Source organism: Kryptolebias marmoratus, linkage group LG7, assembly GCF_001649575.2.
Source record: "Kryptolebias marmoratus isolate JLee-2015 linkage group LG7, ASM164957v2, whole genome shotgun sequence".
NCBI lineage: Eukaryota > Metazoa > Chordata > Actinopteri > Cyprinodontiformes > Rivulidae > Kryptolebias > Kryptolebias marmoratus.
The window spans coordinates 20,612,498-20,640,393 of NC_051436.1; the positions used below are offsets into that span (position 1 = coordinate 20,612,498).

Here is a 27,896-nt window from a genome sequence, read left to right on the forward strand (position 1 = left end):
TTGGTTTGGGTGTTTTGTCCTTAGGGTGGACCAGCCTCTGTCTGAGAGTCTTGTTGGGTTTGAAATGTACTGGGATGTTGTGTTTGGAGAAAATCCTTCTGAGTTTCTCGGATACTCCAGCAACGTAAGGAATGACAATGTTCTTTCTTTCCTCTGAATAATAAATTGAAACTGAATCCAAGTGTTAGTTTAACATCTTTGGATCAGTCATGAAGACTTACTGAATCTGAGTTCATGATATTACAGCCATAAATAGAATGTGTCAGATCTGCTTTCTTTACAGCAATAGTAAATTTACCAAGTAGCTTCTTTGTGTAATTTCTTTCACCTTCAATTAATGGCTTAACAGCTTTTTCATGCCATCTTGTGCAAATTTGCTTTTAAACCCCAAAATATAACTGGCAGTAAGGATCAGTTCCTCTAATCTTCGAAATGCTTCATCTGAGCTGTCTAATCGTGACTTTTGAAACTGTTGTTGGTTTTCAGCAGAAGTCCTTCATCATACCCCTGATGGCTGATTGTACTCACAATACATGTTATTGGAAAACAACTTTCAGATGTGTTAACAAGGTTAAAAACTAGTTTTTTAGTGGAGGGGGAATTTAACCCAATCTTAGCAATGAACCTTCCTAAAATATTGGAATCTGTTTGTTGTGTGTTTCAGGTGTGGAGGCTTCTGGTGGAAATCGTGTCATTAATAAAAAGGTTGGAGACTCTGTGGAGCTTTCACCAAATGTATCACCTGAAGGGATCACAGATGTACACTGGAAATATGGAAGCACTGTGGTTGCATACAAAGAGACAGGTGTTCCTAAAAACAATCCATTTCAGGACAGATTAGAGTTCAACAAAAACAACTTCAGTTTAACTCTGAGAAATCTGAAGATTCAAGATTCTGGTGATTTCATTTTTATCTCAGAACTCAGGGACAAACAAAGACCAGCAATCATCATCACTCTGAAAGTTTATGGTAAGAATGAACTAAAACTCACAATTACTGTCTAAACAACTCATTAATTTATTTGCAGCACTTGTAGAACAGATTTTACAAAACTTGGAGGGGAGGAAACCCAACAAGGGATCAACTCTGTTGCTTTATGTTGAATTCTGCTTCTGTCTGACTCCAAAGCTAATGTTGCTGATGTGACTAAATTTAATTCATTTTATGTATTTTATCTGAATTAAGCACAGCAAAAAATAAACAATGGTACACATAAAAATGATGCTACAATGACTTTTTTCATAGGTGTTCCAGCCAATGCTAATTTGCAAACCTAGAACTTGCTTAGACTTTTAAAAGGAAACATTTGAAATCTCTAAAATGTGACCATGAACCCAGGTCCCTTCTATCCACAGCAGCCCAGTTACATTTCCTGATGTAAAATTGCTAAAAGGCTTGTTAAAAGCTAATAATAAGAACCTGCTATAACTTCCTTATATAGTAAATCATACGAAATGTTTGACTCTAGTCTAGTGATTCTCAAAGTCCAGACTGGACTAATTGGCAAAGCAATCTGGATCCAGCTCAGATGTTTACTAGATGCATTGGTGCAATGCAGTGAAGTGTACATTTACTACTGTTACAAGTTACTGTGGTGAGCAGGACAAGTGAGGCAGGAACAATTAGCTGTAAAAGGCTGAACCTCTAGCAGTAAATGTACTGTATAGTCTACAGTAACAGCAATAAATGCTACATTTATATATATCTATGTATGTCAAAGTTAGCAAGTCAGCCAAAAACTCAAGTGCAGCTCAGAGGACACGAGAGTGAGACCAGCGTTCTGTTGTTGTCATTATCAGAAAGACAGCAGAGAAAAAGTTATGTCACATCAGCATTATCTAAATGTGCAAAGGAAAAAATGGACTTTATAAAACAGTTTTTTTTATAGATGAGTGGCCCAAGGAACATTTATTTATTTTGTCTTCACTGTGTTTGGTTTTACATATTGGCGTAAGTCTGCAATTTCAGCAATAAATGTAAAACCCTGACATCCCAGCTGCTTCACAAATAAGCATTTAAGTCAGTTACTCTGTCTGAAAACATCTTTTGTGTCAAGGTTTAGTTCACTGAAGGCAGATGGGGCCATTTTGTTCACACTAGGTTACTTTGTATTTTAACTGTCCCAGGGCATCTGTAACTTTTACCTTAATCATTTTAATGTTACAGTGTCTGCTGTCTTTAAGTTCAGTTTATTAAAATGTTGAGTCTTGAATGAATACAAAGGCATTTTATTTTGTTGAGGTACAAAAAGTAATTGCAATTGATTAAAAGTAATCAGACGTAAAGTTATTTTTTTAATGAGTACGAGCAGCCTTTGTTCACAAGCAAACAATAATAAACACATAAGGTATTTATATTTGAGTAAGAAAAGTGAGTGTATTTCGGTTTACCTCTGCAAATAATCTGTTTTACTGTTCTAGTTCTGTACACACACACAAGTGCCATAAATACTCAGACTAAATATCTCTGTAACACTGGAGTTTATCAGTCATGTTCTCCTCTCTCTTCCTTTACATTAGAGGCCGTAACAACAAAGCCCATCCTGACCTCTAAAGTCCTTCACTCTACTGTAAATGGATCCTGTACAGTTTTACTGGACTGCAATCTAACTTCTGACATCAATGTCAGCTACAGCGTGACTGTTGGGAACCAAACCCATAGAGTCAGCAGCCTGCAGTACACCATCAGACCAGAGGATGGAGCCACCACATTCACCTGCAGGGTCTCTAATCCTGTCAGTGAGATGTCAGCGTTTAAAACAGTGACGTGTAAACCAGCGTCTGATAAAGGTTTGTTTATAAAAGTGATATCTGAAGATAACAGCAAGCACAGTTCAAAACCTTAATTAAAACATTTAGGTGCACAGATAAACAGAATATCAACACCCACTAATCCACAGTCATCTAATTCATGGTCCTGTCATTATTTGGAGAACTCTGCATGTGGATCTTAGTTTTTAATCATGTGGAAGAGAAGAAGGTACAGACAAATAAATTTGATTTCACCTAAAATAATTTACATCACGATTCCCAGAGTTAAGTTAAAACTAGACAAACACATTTCTGTAAGTTTAATTACTAGAATTATAACTTTTCCTAAAGTTCTGTGTGGTTTTCCACTAGAAGGATAAATGGTAAACAAATATGATATAATGTCTTGCTTTTAAAATATATGTAATACTATTTCCATTGGAATTCCAATTAGTTGAAACTGAGACCTAATTTACATTACTTTAGGAGGTGCAAAGGGAGATGAATATTTAGTTCTAATCTACACTAAATCTTTTGTGGCAAAAATAGAGATTTTTGAAAACTCTTTTTGGTGCATCTTTGTGAACCTAACATATGAAGCTTTTGAGAAATAGTGATGTAACGGGGCAGTTAAAAAAGGTGGGGCCTCAAACTTTCTTACGGATACATATTTGTTTTGATGATAAATCAGCAAGAAATCAACAAAAAAAACTCTACATAGTTCAGTGACTAAATGGAACAAACTGCATGTTAAAACAGAGTTCTTACCAATAAACAGTCCCTCCAGGATTTTGCAGGCATTTTTTGTGATTGTTGCCGACTAAAATGCCTGATTTCGCGGGGCATTTTCCTAAAAGTTGCGATTTTTTTTTTTTTTACTAAAATCAATTATAAAACATAACTTTTAATATATAAACCAAAAATACTTACTAGTTTTATAAGAAAATTACCAACAAACATTGACATTATCAAAAGGTGCTTTATTTGACAACTTTGATAGCTTCTAAACTGACATTCATGACCATTTCTGGATTGTCCCTGGTCTGCAGCTCTCCTCACATGTTTTGCAGACACAAAGTGTTTGTCGATGCGTTTATGTTCGATAATTACACTGCAGGACGTGCAAAACAGCTTCTCCCCCACTCTCCTGCAGCTGGGGAGGAAACTGGTTTGCGACCGCAGTGAAGTTAGTTTTAAGGTAGATGTTGGATATTCGCACTCCGCGGAGTTAGCGGCGTCTAGCTCACGGCTGACCCGAAACAGGAACGCCAATGTCGGCCAGCCATCCCTAAGTGTAGCGTTCCTGTTTCGGGTCAGCCGTGAGCTAGACGCCGCTAACTCCGCGGAGTGCAAATATCCAATATCCAACTTAAAACGAACTTCACTGCAATGTTTTGCTGAAATCTTTGTGGGCAAATGTGAAGCATTAGCGCACATTTACGCTTCGGTCGCTGCTCCTGCACGCTCTCGGCATTCTGATGTTAACAGGAAGTGACGTCATATCTCTTCTTCGTGAGTTATTTGGGGTTATTTTGTATTCAACCATAAATATTGGGTTAAAGTTGCGGGAAAGTTGCGGTGTTTTGGGCAAAGTTGCAAAAAGTTGCGATTTTGCGGGGTTTGCTTGATTTTGCGTTAATAGTTGCGATCGCAACATCGCAAAATCCTGGAGGGTCTGAATAAAAAAAATATATAAAACATCTGTCTCAATTTTTGTCAGTCTGATAAACAAAATAGTGATTTGCTGCACAGGGGAGAAATAGATCACTGTGATGATGATGATGATGATGATGATGATGATGATGATGATAATGATGATGATGTAGATGATAGAAATTATGTAACTTTTTCTACACAGCTGACTTGAGTCTTAAACAGCCTGTGATCTGCAGAGTTTTTTTATTTTTTATATTATGCTTTATTTGTTTTTATTTAAGCATTATTTTTTTGACAGATGTATTAATCTTGAATGCAGAAAACCAGCTTCTGTGGATCCTTGCTGCAGCTGGAGGTTTTCTGATTCTTCTCATAATTATTGCAACAGTTTGTTTCTGTCTCTGCAAACAAAGGCGGTCAGGTAAGAAACTTTGGAATATTTGCCATTTTCCTCTCATAAGATCATCGTGGCTTTTTACCAATGTGTGATGCATTTTTTTTTTCCAACACTATTATTTTGTGTTTTTGCCATCAGGCAGTGATTCAAATGAACTCACAGTTTATGCGGATATCTCAGACTTTACAGTTGAAGAGGTAAATAAATTTTTACACCTCGTCTTGAAAATAATTTTCTGCCCTGATGAGTTTTATAGTTTGTTCTTTCTTGTTGCTACTTGAACACCTCCAGGGTCCTTCAGCGACATCGAAGCCATGCTCCTTGTATGACACGATAGAAGACAGAACACAAACTGCAGTTCCTCAGGGCGTAAGTGAAATCTATATTTTCTAGAACAAGAAGGACAGCTGGAGTTTGTTTGAAATGTTAGTATTAAGTGCAATTTTTGGAATATTATAATTGTTAAAGAATGTGGTTTCAGTAAACCTTTTCCTCCATCATACAAATTATACAACTATTCATAGATATTTTATACTTTACAGTTTAAAGTCTTATCAAACTACACTACTGTTTGGTATGAGACAATGCACAATAAGTTTGGTAAGCCTGTCACGTCACAAAAAATGAATCTGTCGGAGCAAAAATATCCAGGTTTTTATATATAAAAATGGCTATGTGTCATTGATATACTTTTTATATTAGTAAAAAATATTTGCCCATGAGCTCCTCATAATTTTCCAAACTCCTGAATTCCTGTCAGGATTGTCCTCATTTGGCAACGTTGAAAAACAAAACATTTTTTATGAATACTTTTGGCTTCTTAAAACTCTGTTTTTTAATTCATTTAAGTGTAGAAGTTCGTCTCTTATGATAAGCAAATAGCTGTAAGGACTTCAGTTCTGCATCGTTTTTGTTGCAGTCTGAATAATGCTTCAGCAAATATCCTGTAGGATAACGTTAGCAAACGGGTTCAGGAGTAGAATCACTTCTAGGATGTAACTAAGGTTTAGTATAAAAGGGACGCTGATATAAGATGTTTATGTTTTCAGTTTTTTGTTCAACCTGAGTGTTTTTTGTTACCTGTGTCTACACAATCTTGTGTCTTGTTGCAGCACTAATGTTTCTTTTTTGCCACCACCAGCCTCAGACAGTGTACGACAAGATCCAGTTTGATCGTATGAGGACAGCATGAGTGTCATCATAGCAGGAGGTTTCCTACATGCTGTGAAGCTGGAAGGTTTTTTTTTTTTCAAGGCACAGCTCAAGGAACCATCTGTCAGATATGATGGAGAAAAAGTGCAAGACTTATGGTGAAGCCAGGCAAAAACAGCTATTATGAGGCTGTTTTGCTTCAGAAACATAAACGTTACATACAAATTCTGATAGATATGCATTTAGGTGCTTGTTTCAACGGAACATGTAATGTCAAAGAATAGCAGTGACTTAGAGAAGTTTGTCCTGGTTTTATTCATACAAATATTCTAAAGGTTTGTTTTGTTTTTCTTTTTACCATGTAAATCATGTATAGTATATTATTTAAACCAAAGCAACATTTATTTTCTGACTGTTAACGGCATCATGGGATGAAATTGATTGAATATCGTTCCCTGAACTGTTTGCAAATCAGCAAAAAACTCATCTGATATTACCTCATTTGGAAGTTAGGTTCTATATAAAAATCCTATTTGCCAAATAATCTATTCAGTATTTTTTTAAGAGAACCGAAACAAAAAGAATCTGCATACCTAACTCAGCACAAAAATGAGGAAACTTGTGTCTTGTTGATCATTTCTTTGTTGTAACAATACTTGGCAATAAACCTCATACTGTTGGAAAGCCTGTTTATGTACCCATAAATGATGCCACATTTGTTAGGAAAATGCATTTGTGAATTGAGCAGAAGATTGAGTACAGGGACCTCAGTAGTATGTGGAAGAGCTATACACAGCAACAGAAGTGGGTGTCACAGTGGAAGGGCAGCCATCTTGGGCTCGGAAAGTTGCAGGTTTGATTCCCTGCCATGTCCCTATGTTGTAGCATTTGCTGCAAGTCATACAATGTGGTTGTGTTGCTCACTCCAGAACGAACAGCACACGTAAGCTGATCCCACAGATGTTCAATGGAGTTGAGGTCAGAGCGACAAACCACTCCATCCTCTCCACTCCAATATTCTGGAGATATTCTCTGATAAACACTGTGTTTAGGGGAGCGTAATCATCTTTCAGGATATAGTCTGATCCCAGACTGTGGAGAAATGAGACTGCAACTAGTTGCTCACAGGTGCTGACAAATCAAGCACCAATCAGGCTCTGATTGTCAGGACCTGGGGTACCAGGAGCTCAGAACAAAAGGCAAGAGCAGAACCTGTTTGTGCCTAATCTCTTCAATCACACTCCAATCCAGTTGGGGGCGGTAATGCACCTCAAATGGGTGAACCAACCACTAATAAACATCAAGAGAAGAAGCAGAAGCTGTTTGGCACTGGCAGAGAAGACTTGGCAAGTTTTGCTTGAGTGAAACCCATATACTAAACTCTGCTGCTCAACTCACAAATGCATTTTCCTGACATATGTGGCTCCATTTAAAGATAAATAAACAGGCTTTCCTGTGGTATAAGATTTATTGCCAAGAAGTAATGTTACGACAAGGAAAGAATAAAAAAACCCACATATTACCTTCCTTTTTGTGTTATGTTTCTAATAAACAACTAGGAGTTTTGTGATATGTACAAGTTAAAGTATTTACATCTGTAGGCTTTTGCCAAAAAAAACAAAACTCAAGTTTGTGATTGGAGGTTTTCAATTTTACTTTCCAAGGGTTTTGGCACTTTATTTCTACTATAATAAAAATGTTTAAGGGCTTTTTGAAAATGTATAACATTGTTGTAAATATTGTAAATGTGTAGATTATATAAATAAATATTTTATAACTTCATGCAAATTTAAATATTATGGCTAATTTGTTGATCTTTACTTTATTGTTGTCCAACTAATTTGCTGTCAGTTTTAGATGCTGCTTTTAGATGTTTTCTTCTCCTCAGTGAATTCTGTTTACATTTTGAACATCTTTTAACATCCTTAAGTTTCACAAAGTGTTTCCCAATGTGTTTTCATTACAACAGCACAACTTCTGCACATGCACAAGTTTTTTTATTTGTTTTTTAATTAAAATTGTTTTATTTATACTTTTCAATAGGCCATCGCACTTTTCTGGTAGTTGTTATCACTAAAAACCTTTTGGTTACAAAGTTTAAAGCAGGGGTGGCCAATCCTGGTCCTCGAGGGCCACCATCCTGCATGTTTTAGTTGTTTCTCTGCTCCAACACCTGATCTGAATCAATGGGTGATTCACAGGCTTCTGCAGAACATGAAGAGGTAATTAAGCCACTGAATCAGGTGTGTTGGAGCAGGGAAACAAGGAAAACATGTAGGATGGTGGCCCTCGAGGACCAAGGTTGGAGACCCCTGGTTTAAAGCAATGTCAGACAATAAAATAAAATCAACTCTTCTTGTGCCTCACAACATTTAAATACATTTTCAGTCGGATTTTCACTCTCTTATCATCAAAAAAAGAATCAGTAAAATGATGCAAGTTTATTACAGTAATATATTCTTTATATAATAACATAAAGTTTTCCACACACTGTTACAATTTAAAAATATTTTTTTACAAAATACTTTATTTTCTACACATTTGGTAAAATCTACAAGAAAATTAAAATAAAGCTTCAACAAGATCTTTGTGCTTAAAGTTGTCAGTAACACTTCGTTACACAAAGCCTCATTTATTCAGACGTGGATATTGTCACCGTCAGACAAAAACCTTGTATCTCCATAAAATAATAATAATGGGTAAAAAAAAAACAAATTTTTGTAAAAAAATGAACTATATGTGGCTTCAAGCTGTTTGATACTTTTCCTTGAATTGCCATCCATAAATCAGCAGACGAATAACAACAACAATAAAGTATAGAAGTTATAACAGTGCTTCTCATCTCTCTCATCTTTAGCTGTTCTTCATCCTTCTGCAGCGCAGTCACTCTGACGTCATGAAGGGTTTGTGGTCTCAGGTCACATTTGCCCACCTGTCTTCTGTTTGCTGAGGTGTCGCTTTCTCTTTGTCATGCAAATATTTTAACTTTTGCTCATTTTTAGAAAAATAGTCAAGGTCCTCTGATAAAATCTGTTCAGCATTTCTACCATCTGCTGTCTAATCTGTTTTTGGGTATAGCCAAACTTGTTAAATTAGACTTAATATCAAAGTCTTAATGAATTATTCTACATAATTGTGCTGCTTCATAAAATTTCTCAAAAGACATTCAATTAAAAAAATGAAATGCTAACATATTTACATGGCATCTGGACAAACATGCAGAATTTCTATCATTGATGCCATTGATTTATTGACATTGACCTGCTGCAAAATGTTTAACTAACTTTGTTTTAATAGCGTAGAATATTTTAGTTTTACAGTAAATTGTTTATATTCCTGCCACTTCTTCTGGCTAAACTTTCATTCAAATATTTTGTCTCTATCACCTTTAGAGACCATAAAAGATGAGGTTGAGAAAAGGGTTGAGAACAGAATTTTCCTTTAAAAAAAAGAGAGAGAAAATTAGGTGCTCTGTTACCAGAGTTGTGTCGAAACCAGAGACAACTGAAAGAAAAGCTTACCTTTTGACAACTCAGTCTCTTGATGGACACAGTTTTTCTGGAAAATAGAGGCGATTATAAGTTTGTGAAACACTAAGCATTTATGTTTCAGTATGGCTAAATGGGTTACGTACCTCTAAGATAACACCCTAGAGCTACGAAATGTCCTAAAAGAAGCAAAATGTCAGCAATTAGCATAAAAAATCAATTCTGGTAATGAATAAAACATAAATAAACCTTCAGTAAACTGAGTAACCAAGAACAAAGCATCTTACATCACTTTACATTTAATTATTAACAGAAGCTCTTGCAAACTGTGATGTGAAAAAGATATAGCATTGATTCTCGTGTTGTCTCATGCAGAATAAATAAAAGGTGGAGCGAAAAGTTAAGTTCTTCCCTTCTGCCACTAGCCAGCACCCAGAAATACAGAAAGTGTTGCATGAGAATGTCAAATAGGGTAAAACACAATCCAACAGCTACTCAGTTTCCTGTGAGAACCCACCCAAATGCAGAAAGAACATGAGAACTGCACATTAAAGTTCTCTTACCAGTTTTAATCCAAAGTCTTCTTAAGATAAAGCAATGTGTAAAAAAAAAAAAGAAGAATATTTATGTTTTGTTTTTTCAACACAAAGGATCTCATCCTAAATCTAATTGAAAGAAGTGCTGTTTTTGGTTAAACAAATCCTTATTTCTGTTATAGCACTGATGGTGAGTAAAGATCTGGAACTAGATGCATGAATATATAAGCGCCTTTTTAACTCAAACACTGACATTTACAGAGCAAGAACTTGCACACCTCATGCATTCATCAGATCATGCAAACATACATTAAGACTGATTAAGATTTGCGTCTGGTAATAAAACATGTTGGTCACAATAATTAAGGCTGCCATTCATTTTAGGACTGTGACTGTTTTTGTCTCTCACCTCTTAAACAGTAAATCAGAACCATTAGGGAAAATACTCCTACAACTATACAGGAAATACCAACACCACATCTGTGTCTGGGCCCAGGTGTTTCACCTGCAACTGAACAGAAGAGAGAAAAACATCAGACCAGTTAAATGTTAATGGTTTTCTACAGTATGTTTTACTATCCTGAACTACAAGCCAGTTTATTCTCTAAAGCTGGAGTAAGCTGCTTCTGTGTCAACTGGGTTGTATCAGTTTAATCAAAACTCTTGAAGTGCACAAATGCAGAGAAGTCGCTGAAAAGCTAGGTTATAGTATTTACTGTAAGGTTTAACCTTATGCTCCTGTTCTTTACTTGTGAGGTCTTCAAAGTCTTTTTTGTGTTATGATCATTTAAATTTTGACTGAAGGAACAATTAGTTGGCAAATGCTGTCATCCAAACTAATTCACAGAAATGAAACAACTCTACGCCATGGGGTTTCATATCTTGCCAAATAATATTTCTTCACAATAAGTGAGGAACTAGGGGATCAAACCAGCAACCCTCCAACTGAAAGACAACCGATCTATCCCCTGAGCAACAGTGCATTGCAACCTTTCATTTTTAATTTATTTTTTTATTCTTTGGTGTAAGGCCACAAAACAATGATTGCCAACTCACTGTAAACTGGGACGGGATGCCTTTTTCTGTGAATTGGTGCTTTGTGCATAAACTGAATTAAATTATTGTGTCAGTTCTATTCAATGGCAAGTTTAAAGCTTGTGATCCCATTGCTGGTCTGGAAAGAAGGTAAGCAGGTGAATCCTTTAATACATCTTTATACCTTGAGTTAGTTTGACCCACTCTCAGCTAACGCTGTCTTAGCACTCTACATAATCCAAACTTTATTTAACTAAGTTACCAACAACAGATAAAACCTTACCGATACACTTTGAATGGAAAACTTTTGATCTGTTCTCCATTTGCCTGCTGGAGGTGCAGGTGAATTTGACAGAAGCTTGTGTGTTGAAATATGCTAAAAGTTGTGAAGGACCACCCTTAGTATTGTTCCAGCTATACAAATAATGAGGTGTCACTTTCCAGGAGAAGTCAACGTCATCATCTAGAGAAGAACAACTGAGTAACATAAAACAGCCATTTCCTGTGGCTGTGTTCTGAATCTCCTTTATGGTTGGTTGCTGAAGGTGTTCTGTAAAGATAAAAGTAGAAATCATTATTATTCAACTTGAAAGGGTAATAATTCAGAAGAAAAAAAAGATTGCATTCAGTGATAGAATTATGCAATACTGCATGTTCGAATGTTGAAAAGTCATTAAATGTGATTTTCAATAAGACATGTTTAGACACTTACGTTTCACCTTCAATCCAATCTTCTTCTCTTTGTTTTCATTGTCTGTGTTGAGGAGGTTTACAGTATAGTCCATAGCATCTCCTGGTTTCAGATTATGGATTGTCAAGTCCCCTGAAAAAACAAAAGTGCTGTAAAAATTGTTGCTAAGAGTGAGGAAGAAATGACATTGTACATCAGGTAACAAGTTTTATTTTTACCTGAGGTTTGGTTAAGAGTTAGTCTGTTTAGGTATGTGTGAACACGATTAACATTTGTAGTCTGACTTCTATAGGTGGCGATCAAGGTGTTGTTGGAGAATATTGACCAATCGATTCTGGAGAGAGTCCATGATGGGTCGGCTCCAGACGGCAGGGTAACATTACCACCAGTGTACCCCGAGACTTCATCAGGTGGTTTACTCATCACCACTGAAGAAACAATTTTACACAGAATTAGTATCACAGATGATTATGACATGATTTAAGATTTAACACAGTAAAACAAAGGAATCAAATATCCTAAAACACATATAACAACTTTTTTTAACACAAACACCCAAGTAATTCTTTCAAAGACCAAAATGTTTTAAGTATACTCTTTCTGCCAAACCTAGAACCTATACATCTGACTTCACTAATATTACAGTTTTTTGGTCTTTGTGAAGTAGGTAAAGTTTATTTAAATGGCACTTTTCATAGTTTCACAGATTAAAATGACAATCAAGTAAACATAAATTCAAAAAACTAAAGGCTTGCAAAAAAAAAGGTTCAGTTGCTTTTTAAAAAAATGAACACTCAAATTACAAATAAAAATATAAAAAGCTCATTCCATAGTAAGGTGTAACTACTTGAAACAAGAAACCCAAAGGTATTGAATTCAGGACAGAGGGACATTTAGTGATCTCTGGTTAGATGACCTGAGGGTCCAAGTTGATGTGTAGGGCCTAAACATTTCAGACATTTACTAAAGTTTTACCTTAGATTCCGACCAAAGTAGAAATTCTGATCAACAGCATCAAAGACAGATGTAAGATCCAACAAAACTAGAGCTCTAAACTCACCAGAGTCTGCAGCCACCATATTGTTACTAGACACTGAAAGTAGAGCAGTTTCAGTGAAATCTTTCCATTTTTATGAAATAAAACTGCTATTGTGAAAACAACATAATCATGTCTGGTTTCTGTTTTACTGGAAGTGTTTCAAAACCCATCTGTTTTGGATGAGATAAGCTTTACCTTCCAGTGTGTCACCATAGTAGCTCAACAAAGTCTGAATAGAGCCTGGTGATCTGCTCTATCAAATAATCTGAGTGATTCATGTTGCACAAAAATGTAAAAAATAAATAAAATAAAAATCACTTTTTTTCTGAAATAATTTTTATAGAGATACTTTTGTATAAATACATTTTAAACACTAAAAAATAAAAATTAAATGCCATTTAGGCTACTACGTTCTGCAGGTGTCGCCACAGCAAGCAAACTCACATAAAAGATTTGACAATTGTTTTACACTGAATGTCCTGCATGACTACAGCTGATCAGTTCCTAACTCACGCTCATTAATTCAAAAATCACAAGTCCGAGGTCTCACTTAACCCAGATCCAACATGAGCTCTGTCAGACTGCAGCTAAGTCCATGAGTAAGCAGACTCGCTGATAAAAAACAAATTGCTGAATCCCTAGAAACACTGCAGACTCAGGTGAGTCTGGTCTCTGAGTCAGGTAAAAATCTCTGCAGACTCAGGTTGGTCTGGCCCTTGAGTTGGACCAAACACTCACTGTTAATACAACTGACTCTGGTAAGTCATACATAAACATTTACAAATGTTTATTTACACAATATACATTTGACATAAGTTAACATTTTAATCTGAGTCACTTTAGTGAGTGACTCAGATTAAGATTGTAGACATTTTGGTCAAACCTTAAAAATAACATTATGCACAAGCTCATACAATACTGTGAGATCTTACAGTAAGAGTATGTGTTGTGAATAACTCTCAGCTACTGCCATATCAAATTTTACCTCAATATTTGTAAAACTGACTGAGTTATAGTCACTTTTGTGTTGGCTAATGTTAATTAGCTGTGGTACCCATCTCAAACTGGATTGATGTACAGCCAATGAGTTTTGAAGGTTTTATTAGAATCTGCCCAGTGATTCATAAAATATTTAGCTTACAAACACGACTGACTCCAAAATTTAATGCTAAAATATTAAACAAATATCTTGGGCAATGAGTAGCACTTGGAGTAGGTGTTGTAAATGACTTTCAGCTACACCATACCAAATCTTAGCACGATATTTGAAACTGACTAAAAGGCTCGGTGGTCAGTGCTGAAGTTGTCTAATCCATAGCTGCAGATTTGAGTCCAGGTTGTGTCAAGAAAAGCAAAGCAATTGGCAAATTTTTCATGCAAGGTTGATTTCTATGGCAACCCATGCAGAAGGGAGCAAATGAAAGAATAACAACATTGTGTTTTTAAGGTTAGTTGGCTGTGACGGCCATTTTGAATTGGGTTGGCTTCAAAAGGTAATAAGTTTTAGATGTACATCTAATTATTATTTCCTGAAGGTCTCAGTAAAATCCAAAGTTCATTCAAAGTTGACTAAATAGTTAATAACAAAAACTTAAACAATGATCTTGCACATTGCACTCGGAATATGTTTTGGAGATCTGTTTCAGCTACTACTACACCAAATTTTAGCTTAACATCTGTCAAACTGTCTGAGTTATAGCCATGTTTGTTCTTTTTAAGGTAAGATGGTTGTTACATCCATCTTTAAATTGTTAATTAATTGTAGAGGTACATCCAATGGTTACATTCTACAAGTTCCAATAAAATTTGTCCAATGGTTCATGAGATACAGTATTTTAGGAGCGCACACACACACTCACCTCAACACACACACACAAACACAGGCAAATACTATATTGTCTTTGTCTTTTGCAATAATTATGACTACACTGCTGCATAAAATTTAATTCTAATAGTATATTTAACATTTATGATTACATTCCTGTCTGTACTAGAAGTGACTGGAGGCTGCAGTAGTCATTGCCGCAGTCTTGTAGTCCTGTGGTTGCAGGTTCGTGCCCAGGTTGCCAGGAAAGGCATCTGACGTAAAACGATTGCTAGTTTGCTCACTGTGGCAACATCTGAAGAAGGGAGCAGGTAAAAGAACTCCCCTACTTACTAGAACTGACTAAAAGGAAACATATTATCAACCACAGAAACGCAAAATGGCTGACGGTGTTCCCCCTCCCTAAAAACACTCATAAACATATATGGAAGAGCAAACTAACACTACTTCCTGAATTTGCTTTAATGTTTACACCTAAAATACCTTATATCCAAATTTGCCTTCCTTTTGAAAAGTTAGCAATACTACATTGTGACACAGATGTAGTATGTATCCAGTTTTAACACAAATTCAGACGTTTTACTCCCAAAGTTATGAAGTTTGTGAAAGTACGTGTTTCAACTGTCAGAAAGCCAATAAACTTACAATTCCATTAGGACTCATTGCTGTACGTGGTGTAACATGTAAATTAAAGCTACTGTGTATCGTCAAAAAAACATCTTTAGAAAATGTTAATCATAAATACCTTGAAACAAAGCAGTAAGGACGATTCGAAGTCTCATTGTCCTGGAGTCGGTGAGCACTGCTGAACAGGAAAACGTCAGTTCCTCTGTGCTGCACTTCTCTACGAACACGCTTCAAACTGATAAACACCTTGCAATAAAAAAAAAAAACCTAAGTCATAAATCTGTCCCACACCATTGTTTTTAATAAAGTTGAAAAACAATTAATTACCACATGTACTGTCTTCTACAAATAAATACAACTAAATTATACTTTTTAATGTGTCATTGTTTATTTATTTATTCTTTTGTACAGTTTTCTCAAATATTGCTTTATTTTTGGAATTTCAGGATATATTTCAAAAACCTGGGGGCGTTACAAAGTTCATATTTATATAACAGTGAAATTTTTTTTTCTCTCATTCTGTCAAGATTTGGGTTTTCTTTGTGTTTTTGTATTCGTTTTATTGTTTCTTTTGTTGTCTTCATGTTTTGTCTTGTCTCTGTACCTCTGTCATCATTCACTTCTCCTCAGTCAGTGTCTTGTTTTCCTGCCATGCCCATCTTCACCTGATCCTAGTTGTAATCATCTCACCTGTGCCCACTTCCCCTAATTACCCTCCGATTTAAAACCTGGTCATTTCCTCCACTCACTGCTGGTTCATTGTTGCTTCATGTGCTGTCTGATTGTCCCTCTCGTATTGTGTCTCATTCTTGGATTTTGGTTATGTTTAGTTTTGCTGCCACGTCAGCCTTTGTTTTCTTTATAATAAATTAATTTCTTTTTTTTTTTGCCATGAGTCTGCAGTCTGGGTTCGCCTCCTTCTCCACCCAACATGACACATTGTCTCGTGCTTCCCCATGGTTACAAGGTTTCACTTCATGTCTTTTTAAAACAGAAATAAAACACAAAGATCACATTTGCTGACTAATAAAAATGAGATATTTTTTAAAAAAATGTTTGTTTCAGCTAAACTCCAGATGGTGTAAAAGTTAAAATAACATTGCTTTATTATTTAGAAAGATGTGTTAGGAGTTTCAGAAAAAAATTAGGACAGCAAAACAAAGTCTTAAAAAACTGCAAATATATATAAGCTTTTAAATTTCAGTCTTAAGTGTAAAGAATTATTTATCAGTCATGTAGATTATGAACAGAAAACCTAGTGTGTAAATCTTTCACAACCCATCAACACAGGAAAAGGTATAAATTGATTTTGGACTGTGATGTACCTGAGGTTTATTTGGACCAAACTGGTTTTAATCACCACAACTACACTTGAATTGTGACTAGTGTTATCAAAAATACTGATAGTGATTTAAAACCTGTTCAATTCCTAATTTTATGAACAACATCAGATAAACTCCCCTCCAGTCTTTACACTGTCTTCCTACAGAGTTAGTAACAGATGGTATTTGTAGTTTATATTTCCTCTAAGCCATACTTTTGCAGCTTTGCTAACAACATACCCATCCTGTCCAGGTATTAAAATAAGCTGTCTGCCACAGGTCTCAGTATTTACCTCAACTCTCTTTGTACTATAGATGATTTAATCTACTGCACTTTTGAACTGAAAATGACCAGCTTTGAACCAGTTTTATTATTAATTTTATTATCCTCTTTATGGTTAGGCTTGGCCACTCAGGCTTTAGCACCAAGATAGAAGAAATTTTAAAATTCTGTTCAATTTAAATCAGGCATTAAGCTCCTAAAATAATATGACAAATTTAATATGTTTGCCTAAAAACATAAGCAAGCTAGGTTTCTTTCTTTGTATTTTATGCAAGACGCATCCAGTTCAACACATCTGAGATGTTGAGTCTGTGGTGATTTGTACAACTTCTAATGACTTGGCAGAAGTACAAACTGACCAGCAAAGCAGTTTCAACGTCTTCTGCCTCCTCTCACTAGGCCTTTTAACAAAACAGTTCTATGATTATGGCCCCAAAACAATCTACCTCCTTAATCTGCCCCATGTCATTTGTAAATACATTAACTGAATTGACCATGTCCCTCAATGATGCCTTACCCACATATTCATGCTTTTTGTAATATACTATTTGAGTAAAATTATGTTGTCTTGATATTTAACAAATACTATTTTGAAAACAGTTGCAATACTAGGTTTTGGTATGACTGGTGCCTGGTTTGACAAGAAATTTTTTTTAAACAAAACAGTACATCTGGAACATGAATTTTGCTTCTATAATAAATAGAACAATAAACTGCTCATTGATGTTCAAATAGTGCAATGCCAAATATTTTTCAGTTTTTGTCATTGAAAGTAATTGTCAAGCCAATAACCAACTTTAAATAAAACAATATTTTATATTTGTTAAGAAAGAATGAAAATTATACCAATGTAATACAATAGATAAACTAAACTAAACAATATATTCCTTGACAGTTGATAGTAGTCTATGCATTAGTTTATTGCCAATATAAAAACATAACTGAACAGTAACTGAACAAAAAAGGAACTGAAATTAGCCATGACAAAAAGACTGCAAAACAGGAAGTTCTGCATAAAAAGGTCAATAAAATGTTTCAAATGAGTTTTCACATTTTATGCTGACCTAACATTGCTCAATATTTAATGTGATGATATCTTTGTGATAGAGTATATTAAACATTATGTTAAAATAAAGCTTAAAATAGTTCCTAGTGGGTTTTGCCGCTGTTAACTCCAATTGTGAAATTGTTTGTTTGGACTTGCCAGTAATGAGTGAGCAGTCCCTTTTCACTTGCATCTGCGAAGTAGTGTCTTTCCTAAACCTGCTGGTTTCAAGCACCTATTCACTGTAAAATCATGAAGCTTTGTCAGATCAGAAAACCACATTTGTGTCCTTTGTGCCATTTCAGATGGGATGTCCTGATCCCAGGAACATTTTTTGCCACACAGATCTTGCAGAATGACTTTTGCTGGAAGAATGACAGCTGACAGGAAACTCAAGGGGTCATAATGGCACTGACAAATGGGAGGAGATCACACCTTGTCTGTGACAAATGTCTCATATTTACCCTGATATTGAATACATCTTGTTCAGCACACCATTTAACTCCTAGGACCATTTCCTCAGGTAACACATCATGCCTGAGATCCAACTCTTTAACCTCTTTTGCTCTTTCCATTTCAGGAATCGAAATGAGAATAGATCTGTTGTTACTGTTGAGGAGACAAAATATTACCTAAATGAAACTCAAACTTTAAAAAACCTCTCCTCACGACGGACCAGAAAATGCACAGAGAAACCAGGAGTCAAAAATGGTCAGAAGCAGTATCTTCAGTTTAAAAGATTTATTAGCCTTAGTACTAAGGGAGACATTCTTACCCGCTCACAGCAGGAACACCAGAAGATGTCTGAGCTAAATCACTAAAACATAGCATTTTAACCTAAACAAAGAGCTGGCCCATCCTCCTTCGGTCATCTTTCCGGAACCCTGTATATGGACTTGTTTTCCTCCATCTTCTGCAGGTGGTTTTCTTCAAGTGGGTTTCGGTTCCTAATTAGCCGACTCCTCCAGACCTCGTTATCTTCGTGCTTGGCGCAGGCAGTCACCTACACCATAAACTCCCATGACCTCGCCAGCCAGTGCAGAGTTGCACTCATCCTCAGGTTAAGACAATCAGTAGAATTACAGAACATTAATACATGATTCTAACTGGTAAGGAGTGTCTATATTATAGTTTTACTTCACATTACTCATCCATTTTGTTAGATAAAATCCTCCGCTTTGACAGATAGCTGTCCAATCTCTGATCATGGCACAGGCTTGGCTTTCATTTGACACAGACAGGAGACAATCATCAACATAAAAATTGTTCATAACTGTATTCACTGCAGCTGGTGCCATTTTGTCTCTCACATCTTCGGCTGTTTTCTTCAGGGCAAAGTTGGCACAGTTGGGGGAGGATGTAGTCCCAAACATATGCACAATTATCTTACATTCTTGTAAAGGTTTACTCAGGTTCCCATCTGGCCACCAAAGGAATTGCAGAAGGTTCTTATCGTCAGATGGCACCCTAACTTGGTGATACATGGCCTCTATATCTGATGTTAAGGAGATGTAATCATGTCTGAAATGTGTCAAGACCCAGATGAAGGGAATTTGTCAAATCTGGGCCTTGCAACAGTTCTGTATTTAGTGGCATACCTTGATACGATGCAGCACAATTGAAAATTACTCTAAATTTTCCCTTTTATGGGTAATACAACCCATGGTGAGGTATGTACCAAACGCTCTCAGTCTCAGAAGCAGGCTGTTTATTCAGTATTTTAACTTCATAGCCTTTACTCACTAGATCAGACATTAAATTCTTGTACTCTCTGTGAAGTTCCTTATTTTTGACAAGTTCCATTTCAGGTGCTTTGCTCTCTAAGCAACAAAACTGTAGTTGTTTGGCATCTTGATGATAGCATTTCCTAAAGGGAGGCTAATAGTAGATTATCCTTCAACCTTTTTCACTGTTTTTTTAACAGATTCTATGAACTGAATGTCTTCTCTTGACATCCATCCATCCATTTTCTTCCACTTATCCAGGATCGGGTTGCGGGGGCAGCAGCCTAAGCAAGGAGGCACAGACTTATCTCTCCCCAGCCACTTGGGCCAGCTCCTCTAGGGTAATCCCAAAGCGTTCCCAGGCCAACTGAGGAACATATGCCCCTTTTCCACTGGCTCTAAAGGTCCCGGCTCCACTCTACTCGGCTTGCTTTGCGAGCGTTTCCACCGGCATTTTTTATAATAGTGGCAATTATATTTGCCATTATAACTCGAACACTGTCAGCCCTCCTCCTGCCTCCACAAGATGAAATATTCAAATTGTCCACCAGTGATATCATCAGAACACAGAGATTACTTATGGTCTAACCCTTAATATCCCATGTGTGCTGATGATATCACTGACATACAATTCATCCCATTCCCATATTCTATCCAGGATTTTATTTTATTTTCAAAGTTACACCCCGATTCCTTACAAAATCTCTTATGTTTTGGATAGAGTGACCAGTCAGAGCAGGATCTTCAGCCTTCTTGCAATGCTAGCATTCAATCGTTGTGGCCAGTTTTCCCTTTTTGATGTGTTCGTCAAAATGTCTCATAACCGCAGCAACCTTTTTTGCTCTTCTAGCACATTACAGAGTTGCTAGAAAAAAGAAAAATAAATCAATAATGACAACCAACTCCACTTAAAAACATTTTTAAAACAATGACAAGATTTGGGTTTGGTATATTATTTGTTGTAATAATTCTTCTTTGCTATAAGTTATGTACTGACACATTGCCTGTTTATTCCCCTTTTAAAATGTGCATTCATAAAAAAAAAATACATTAGTGGGACAAGCTACAGAAATGAGCATGTCAGTTGCACAGATGAAAATTAATTTCTGCCAAACAGTTTATCATGCCATTAACACTTGCTTGGTAAGTGTGGTTAGTTATATGATTGAATTCTGAAGAAAAGGCATTTTTATAATTTAAAATTTGTATTTGTTTGACAAACAGGCCTCAGCAGCTTCAGAAGACCCATCCGAAGCCAAAAGAGACTTGTCCCTTCTTCTCATGCTGGTTCATAGTCTTGTTTCCCAGTGAAGGAGATCCCACTCAGAACCATCTTACTGACTCCACCAAAAGATGTTTCTCTACATGTGCAGCATCAGCCAAGGCCGAATGGTTCAGAAACCTGGTTTTACTAAATCTAACTTAATAACCAAATTAGAAAATATATTCCCATTGCTTTTTTTTATTAGTTTTTTAGTGCTTTGCTAGTTTGAAAAAATATAACTATGAATGCATTACTGATTAAAATAGGCATAGAGAAAGTAGTATAAACATTAGTCCCATTACTGATCACTAAATTACATCTAATTTCTAGCATCTGAACACTGACAGTGTGAAAATTATCTTTTTATTACAAGGTACAGTTTTACATGGTATGTGTGTGGTACTTTATCTAATTAAGCCAGGTGATATATTAGTTAAAATGTCGGCTCACAGTATCCTCCAGAAAGAAGAAAATGGTCACCATATTGCCTTTGTGTGGTGTGGATAATTTTATTTGACCATGCTTCTGTTGTGCTTTTGTGCTTAAGTAACTTAGCGTTTAGTGACTTTTGTGTATGTGTGGTAGCATTTACCAGAATGTTTATTTGTGTTCTTCTTTCTGCTGGGCCCTTTGTTTTTCTTTTTTAGTTTTCTGTTGGGTTCTTTCCCCTTAGCATATGTGTGTTTACTTTGTGCTGAAATGAAGAAAAAAAAAATAACAGTGGTCCAGATGAGCATTTATTTGTTGTAGGTAGGTTTCCTAAATACTTTGAAGTCCAAGACATTCCTTTATGACGTTAAGCAACTAATGGATAAATGATGAATTTATTCTCCAAATGATGAAATTCTAATTTACAGTTTAGACATGTAGTTCACGGTGACACATATGGATGTGTGATATGCCCAGTGCTACTACAGCTTATAAGAAAAGGCATGGAGCTGAGTTATGCACTAAAAAAAGACTCAAGCAGTGAGTGGAAAGTTGACCAGCTTCTGCAAAACAAGGATGAGAGCACAGAGAGAGCCAAGCAAACCAGGTATCTAACAAAAAAAGTCATTATCGTGACAAGAAAAATGGAATTGAGTGAAGGTCTTAATCCACTGTGCATTATTTCATAGCCTAAAAGGAATAAAAAAAGGTGACACGTTAGTAGACCGAGGATAAGGGCTAACCTTGTGATAATGGCGCAGACGTGCCTGGAGGTTCCTCAACAGGTTGGCTAGCCATCAACAGTCCTGCAGAACCTGTAATAAAATATATTATACTTCATTACATACATAGAAATAACAAAAGATGAGTATAAGTATTACAGAGAAAGTTTGGTTAACTTGCCATGTGTTTAGTTTCATAATAATAATAATAATAATAATAATATATCTTATGGTTATTTGCCTTTTACACTGAAATTTTAATTCTTTGGGACTGAATTTCATTTGGCACATGCAGTCAAGTTTGGACAAAAGCAGACTTTCACAGAATAAACCATGAAATGTTCAAAAATCAAAAATCCTTTTGCCGTTTTTGCATGCGACTTTATAGAGGCCCACATATAGAACGCAAACCGTATAGATACGGGTCTAATATTTAACATGAACAACTTTCAATGGCATTACCTTCTATTTCAATCTCATCAAGTGTTTTACTTTGAAGTCCTCTGAGAGACCATTTCTCCATGGCAAGCAGCAGTTTGGATATCTTGGCCAGCTAGGTAGTAGCCTCAGGAAGTCTGTAATATTCACAATGAACGCAAATATAGTGGCCAAGGTAGTTAGCAACTTGGTCCAACTCATGATTCTTGAGGTTTAAGATCTGAGACAAAGTTGCAACATGTTTGCGTTATTGCGTTGACCTGAGGAGTGCAGGGTTTTCAGCCCCTCATTCACTGGCATAAAGCTTCAAACAGTCCTGTCCTCTGTAGGGAGTCAGACAATGAGGTCTGGCAAACAGGAACAGGTTTTCTGCCAGAACACCACAGTCTTTTCTTTTTTCTATTAGACGTGTTATCGCATTCACCATGTTTGGTGAAAGTAACACTGCAACCTTCCAGCCTCTTTTACCCCTTAATTCAACACAACTGAAGTGGCGACAAAGGTGAAGTTCAAATTCTGTCAGTCCAAATGCGATGTCCTTATGCAGGGCACTTTTGTCTCTCTACAGAAAGCCATTCATCATCATCTTTGAAATTTCTCCGCCTCTTCTCCTGTTAAAAAGTATTACATTTGCCATGGTGGCTTTACACAGTTCACTGTATGATTTTGGTGAACTATGGTCTTCCAAGTCCTTCAATGCTTGTTCTGTAGTTTTCTCCAGATGTCTGTGAAGACGTTGAACATCTTCTGTGAAAGGAAGAGTGGAAGGCTTGTTAAAGTGTCGTTCATTCAACGTAGTTAAAGCGGTGTGAGAGATGAGTTCAGACCACTTTGTGGAATAGAGTTTTGAAACTCTGGGTTGACTATCAGCAAACTGTCTTATGCCATAAGTGCTCTGCAATGTAAAATATCACTGACTTTCTGTAGTGAGTGACTTAACTTTAGAGCAAGGCTTGAAGTACGGTGGCAGTCCTTTTCTTCATCATATACCATATTTGTTAAAGAATGATTGGGCCAGCTAAAGAATTCAGAAGTCACTTTGCACAGTAGAAGTTATCTCATCATCTTTCATAACAGCTAACATGTTCCAAACACCTGGGGATATCTGCTGACACAGAGCTGACTCATTCATAGAGGCCAAAGACATAACTTTTTTTCTTCCAATCTCTGAAGTGGCTTCTACTGGTTTTGAAGAACATTTTCGAACATGTCGCCACAGATCTCGTCGGAGGTATAATGCCTGGCAGTACATGCAGTGAATGTAGTCTTTTGCATTGTACTTTTTCTTTAATGTGCGTCTTAGTTTTAATGATCCAACTCCACTCGCCAAAACCTCTGAGTTACGACTGTGGTTTCCCTTGTTGCAAAGTTTTATAAGCATTTTCATGCGTTGTCTGGACCTCTTGGGAAGACTTAAAACTTGAGCAACATCTGCACGTGTTTTCTCATGAATTTTGAAGTGACACGTAAACTTTGTCTGTAGTTTTCCACAAATGTAGCAATAAGTTTTATTTCTGAGCAAGGATGATGTGTTTGAGACATTTTCAGCCCTACCATCAGCATCATCATCATCACCGATTATGCCTTCGGCATCAGCATTTTCTACTTTGGCAGTTACTCTTGATACTTCAAGCTGACTTGTGCTGATCATATCTTCAGATAATGATTCTGCATCTTCAGAAATTGACTCTCTGTCTTCTTCTACAAAACTTTCTTGGTGGTGTCTTTTGTTTTTGGAACCAGCCTTGCTGGTGGAGACCTCACAACTCTGTACTTCTTTGTGACTGATTTTTAAAGGCTTTGAGCGGTCATCCCACGAGCTGTTTGAATCATCTTTGGAATCGGGAACATACTCCTCTTCTGATGATGCCACCTCACTTGAACTTTGCTCTGTACAGACCTGATAATGATTAAAATCATTTGTATATTGTATACTTGGGAAGTATTTCACCGAGAATAATTCTACCAAAAAACTTACCACTTGCAGAAGTTCAGGGATGTCCTCTATGAGTTTAACATAACACTTTTTGTGCCGGGACTGGTTGGAAACTAGACAGAGAATAATAAGAATTTATAAAGGAAGTTAGCATGGTAAGTGTAGCCGGGGCATCTGACATCCTTGTGTTTGGTGCTGAATTGTCTCAGGGGACTCTTTGCACAACCTGCACCTGGGATCTTGCCTGGTGTGATAGATCTGGGTCACTATTGCGCTGCTCTGCCTGCTTCTGTGCCACCCTGATTAGTTCCTCTCTGCTGTGTTTCAGTCTAGCTGTTTCTGTCCATTGGCAGGATTTGTTCATATCAGCCACTTCAGCCAACTGTCAGTGGTATCCCTGACCTGTCTGGGTCAGGGATAAAGCACTTTGAACTATTGTGTTCCTTGGACTTCATGATGCTGTTTGCTCCCCAATATTCACTTAACCAACCTCTGAGGCCATCACAGAGCAGCTGTATTTGTACTGAGATTAGATTACATGCAGGTGGACTCTATTAAGTTAAATAAAGGTTGTTAAGTTCAGTTCAAGGGGTATGAATACTTTTGTAAGCCACTATTTTAAACTTAATGGGGTTTTCTCATTTCCAATTATCCTTACTTCTACATTAGTGATAGATTTTACTTGGATCTACTGTACTGGCTGTGCATAGATCCCTCTGGCTTACCATGAAGTGGACTGGCTACTTCACCCCACTGTTCACCTGCTCAATGAAACCCACTACATTCGCCTTAATTCCTCCACAAGCCCTGCACTCATGGTCAACATAGTGGATAAATATGTAGCTGCTCAAGTAGACCTCCACTGCTGTTTTATGAGCAGTTTTATTTTTTCAAGCTGCTTTAGAACAATCAGATCATACAGTGGTGAAAACATATTTTGGGACACCAAATGCATTTGATAAATGTCGGATAAAGAATCACTCTGAGGTTCAAATCCACAAAAACATATTTGGCCAAGGAGTCAATAAAGTGAGCATAAGAAATCTTAAAGTTTGACAGCTATGCAGAAACATGCTTAGGTGGAAGTAATGGAAGTGGGTTTTTTTTCCACTTCATACCAAAATCTTGTTTTTTATAAATCTTTTGATTATACGGTCTTGATTGGTGAGAAGGTGATACATGTAAAAATTATCTGCTCTATTGTGGTGTTTTTGTGACAGTTTTGAAGTCATTCCTCTAAATACTGGTGATGTACATGTAGAAATCCATGTTTGACATTTATTTATTACATTTTAATAAGATAGACTTGTCAGGTCTTGCATACAGAACAAATAGATTAATGTTTTAAGAAGTTAAAAAAATCGCGACCTTCTATTTTATCAGGGCTTGATCATAGGCTCTTTTTATTCTCTCAATATAATCAACCAAATGGCAGCAGTGGAGCGCAAAAATAATGTGGTGAAAAATGCCTCTTTTAAGGTTTTATTGTCTTGTCATCTGTGCACTTATCACAGGCATTTACTCTTCATAATATTTCAAAATAACATTTGATCAAAATGTATATTCATTTGTACATATTTTCAGGCCCGAAACCTGGGTGTAGTAATGGACTCAGACCTGAACCTTAAGGGACACATAAAAACAGTTACAAAGTCAGCTTTCTACCACCTGAAGAACATCTCCAGAATTAAAGGACTAATGTCATAACAAGACCTAGAAAAAATTATGCACACGTTCATTTTTAGTCGTCTCGATTACTGTAACAGTGTCTTCACAGGTCTGCCAAAAATTCAATCAGACAGCTGCAGCTGATCCAAAATGCTGCTGCTCGTGTTCTCACTAAGACCAGAAAAATAGAGCACATCACCCCGGTTTTAAAGTCCCTACACTGGCTCCCTATAGCTCAGAGAATAGACTTTAAAATACTTCTATTAGTTTATAAATCACTGAACGGCCTAGCACCACAATACATTAAAGACTTATTATCGTCGTATCAACCCTCCAGAACACTCAGGTCTTCTGGTTCCAGTCTACTTTGTATCCCCAGAACCAGAACCAGAACCAAACATGGAGAAGCAGCTTTCAGTTTCTATGCACCATCAATCTGGAACAAACTCCAGGAAAACTGCAAAACAGCAAAAACACTAAATTCCTTTAAATCAAGGTTAAAAACTCTGCCTTTGATTAGAAGTCCACAAACAAATCCAGGTGAAATACTGCTCTAAATAAAATATCTTATTACATATTGACCATCTCCTTATGATTATCAAGTGTATCTGCTCGATGATTTTTATGATTTTGTGGGATGATTCTAATGTTCTGATGATCTGCTGTGTGATGTTTTTTGATGATTGTAATGATTCTATTGATCTATGGTGTATAGAACTTTGAATGCCTTGCCGCTGAAATGTGCCATACACATAAATTTTTACTTTACTTTACTCAATACATGAAAGCTATTTTTGGTATTTGCGACATTTTCCCTTTTGATTTAGTCTATTTCCTGTGATTGTAGCATTTTTTCCTTTGCATTTGTTTTTTGTGTTTGTGTTTTGGAGTTTGAATCATTCAATTGTTTACAGCGTGTTTAGCTGTTTGCTGTGCGTTTGTACCTGTCAGCCACCGTACACAAGATCTGGCTCTGTTTCAGAGGCTGCCTCATTCTTATTCGTCTTTCTTGTGTAGAAATAAGACGTAATGTAATTTTTTTCTCTTCATTTTGCACTATACACAACATACAATGGAGAGGAATACACTTCAGCAACCCTGCAGTTTAAAACATTTAATATAGGTTGCGAGTTAAGCTAAGGTTAAATAGCGTTAGCTAAGCATGCAATCAACTCAAACTGACGATAACGCCTTTTCTGACAGGCTGCTATTGTAATTCATAAAGTTAGCCAACAACAAGAAGTCTTACCTTGTAACAATATTGTTCGTCGTGATAATCGTTGATGGTAACTTCGTGCTCGTCTTTTTCACCATCAACTGGCCGCTGTTTACAGTGGTGCAACGCACTAAAGGATCCTACTACAATGTTGTGCCATGCGCATTGGTTCCGCCTTTTGCATCGGCGCAACATCAAAATATTAATAATTACTGTATAATCTTCGTTCGGAGGAGGGGCCACAGACGGGTCCAGACTCTGTTTTACGGGGGCACTGGCCCCTGCTGGACCCACCCCAGAACCGCCACAGGATTTCACTTCATGACTTTGCAAAACAGAAATAAAACACAAAGATGACATTTGTTGACTTATAAAAATGAGATCATTTATTAAAAACACTTTGCTTCAGCTAAACTCCAGACAGTGTAAAAGTTAAAATAACATTGCTTTGTTATTTAGAAAGGTGTGTTAGGAGTTTCAGAAAAAAATTAGGACAGCAAACCAAGAAAAAAAAGTCTTAAAAAACTGCAAATATATAAGCTTTTAAATTTCAATCTTAAGTGGAAAAAAACACACAAGTGTAAATCTTTGACAACCCATCAATAACTGCAGTTGGCTCAAATAACAGACAGCAGCTTTTATCCCCCCCCCC

The 27,896-nt window shown here is 36.6% G+C and overlaps 2 protein-coding genes across 12 annotated transcripts in view; one reads left to right on the plus strand and one right to left on the minus strand.

The window, feature by feature from the left end:
- Positions 1–7,750, plus strand: part of LOC108248845 (SLAM family member 9) — a 14,955-nt gene extending 7,205 nt beyond the window's left edge. The window contains exons 2-7 of one of the 2 annotated variants that reach the window (XM_025011011.2): positions 665–970; positions 2,521–2,790; positions 4,706–4,828; positions 4,943–5,001; positions 5,096–5,173; positions 5,946–7,750. In XM_025011011.2, coding sequence (XP_024866779.1) covers positions 665–970; positions 2,521–2,790; positions 4,706–4,828; positions 4,943–5,001; positions 5,096–5,173; positions 5,946–5,996 — 887 coding nt within the window. In that variant the 3' untranslated portion in view covers positions 5,997–7,750. The remainder of the gene's footprint in view (positions 1–664; positions 971–2,520; positions 2,791–4,705; positions 4,829–4,942; positions 5,002–5,095; positions 5,174–5,945) is intronic. The other variant, XM_017437856.3, reaches the window with a different exon arrangement.
- Positions 7,751–8,378: 628 nt separating this feature from the next.
- si:cabz01074946.1 lies at positions 8,379–27,403 on the minus strand. 10 transcript variants are annotated; one of them, XR_001809169.3, is made up of 13 exons: positions 27,278–27,403; positions 24,403–24,473; positions 22,449–24,324; positions 22,008–22,079; positions 15,316–15,443; positions 11,925–12,134; positions 11,728–11,838; positions 11,299–11,565; positions 10,390–10,491; positions 10,008–10,024; positions 9,591–9,623; positions 9,478–9,514; positions 8,379–9,395 (listed from the first exon to the last, which is right to left on the minus strand). XR_001809169.3 is itself a non-coding variant. In XM_017437865.3 (13 exons), exons 6-12 carry the CDS (start codon positions 15,350–15,352, stop codon positions 9,489–9,491), a joined length of 786 nt encoding a protein of 261 aa, XP_017293354.1. In that variant the 5' UTR covers positions 15,353–15,443; positions 22,008–22,079; positions 22,449–22,561; positions 22,685–24,324; positions 24,403–24,473; positions 27,278–27,403; the 3' UTR covers positions 8,379–9,395; positions 9,478–9,488. The 10 variants fall into 10 exon arrangements, 6 of the variants coding, with proteins under 6 accessions (XP_017293354.1, XP_017293356.1, XP_017293353.1 ...); XR_001809168.3 differs by having other exon boundaries at positions 10,008–10,027; XM_017437865.3 differs by lacking the exon at positions 10,008–10,024 and having other exon boundaries at positions 22,449–22,561; positions 22,685–24,324.
- Positions 27,404–27,896: the final 493 nt, after the last annotated feature.

Bases quoted from the DNA above. Each gene is read 5' to 3' on its own strand.
- si:cabz01074946.1 (XM_017437868.3), bottom strand. From the start codon at position 15,352: ATGAGACTTCGAATCGTCCTTACTGCTTTGTTTCAAG. The intron at 11,566-11,727 runs GTAAGTGTCTAA...TTATCTTTACAG, and splicing joins GATTGGATTGAAGGTGAAAC to AACACCTTCAGCAACCAACC. The intron at 9,624-10,389 runs GTGAGAGACAAA...TGCTTCTTTTAG, and splicing joins TCTGATTTACTGTTTAAGAG to GACATTTCGTAGCTCTAGGG.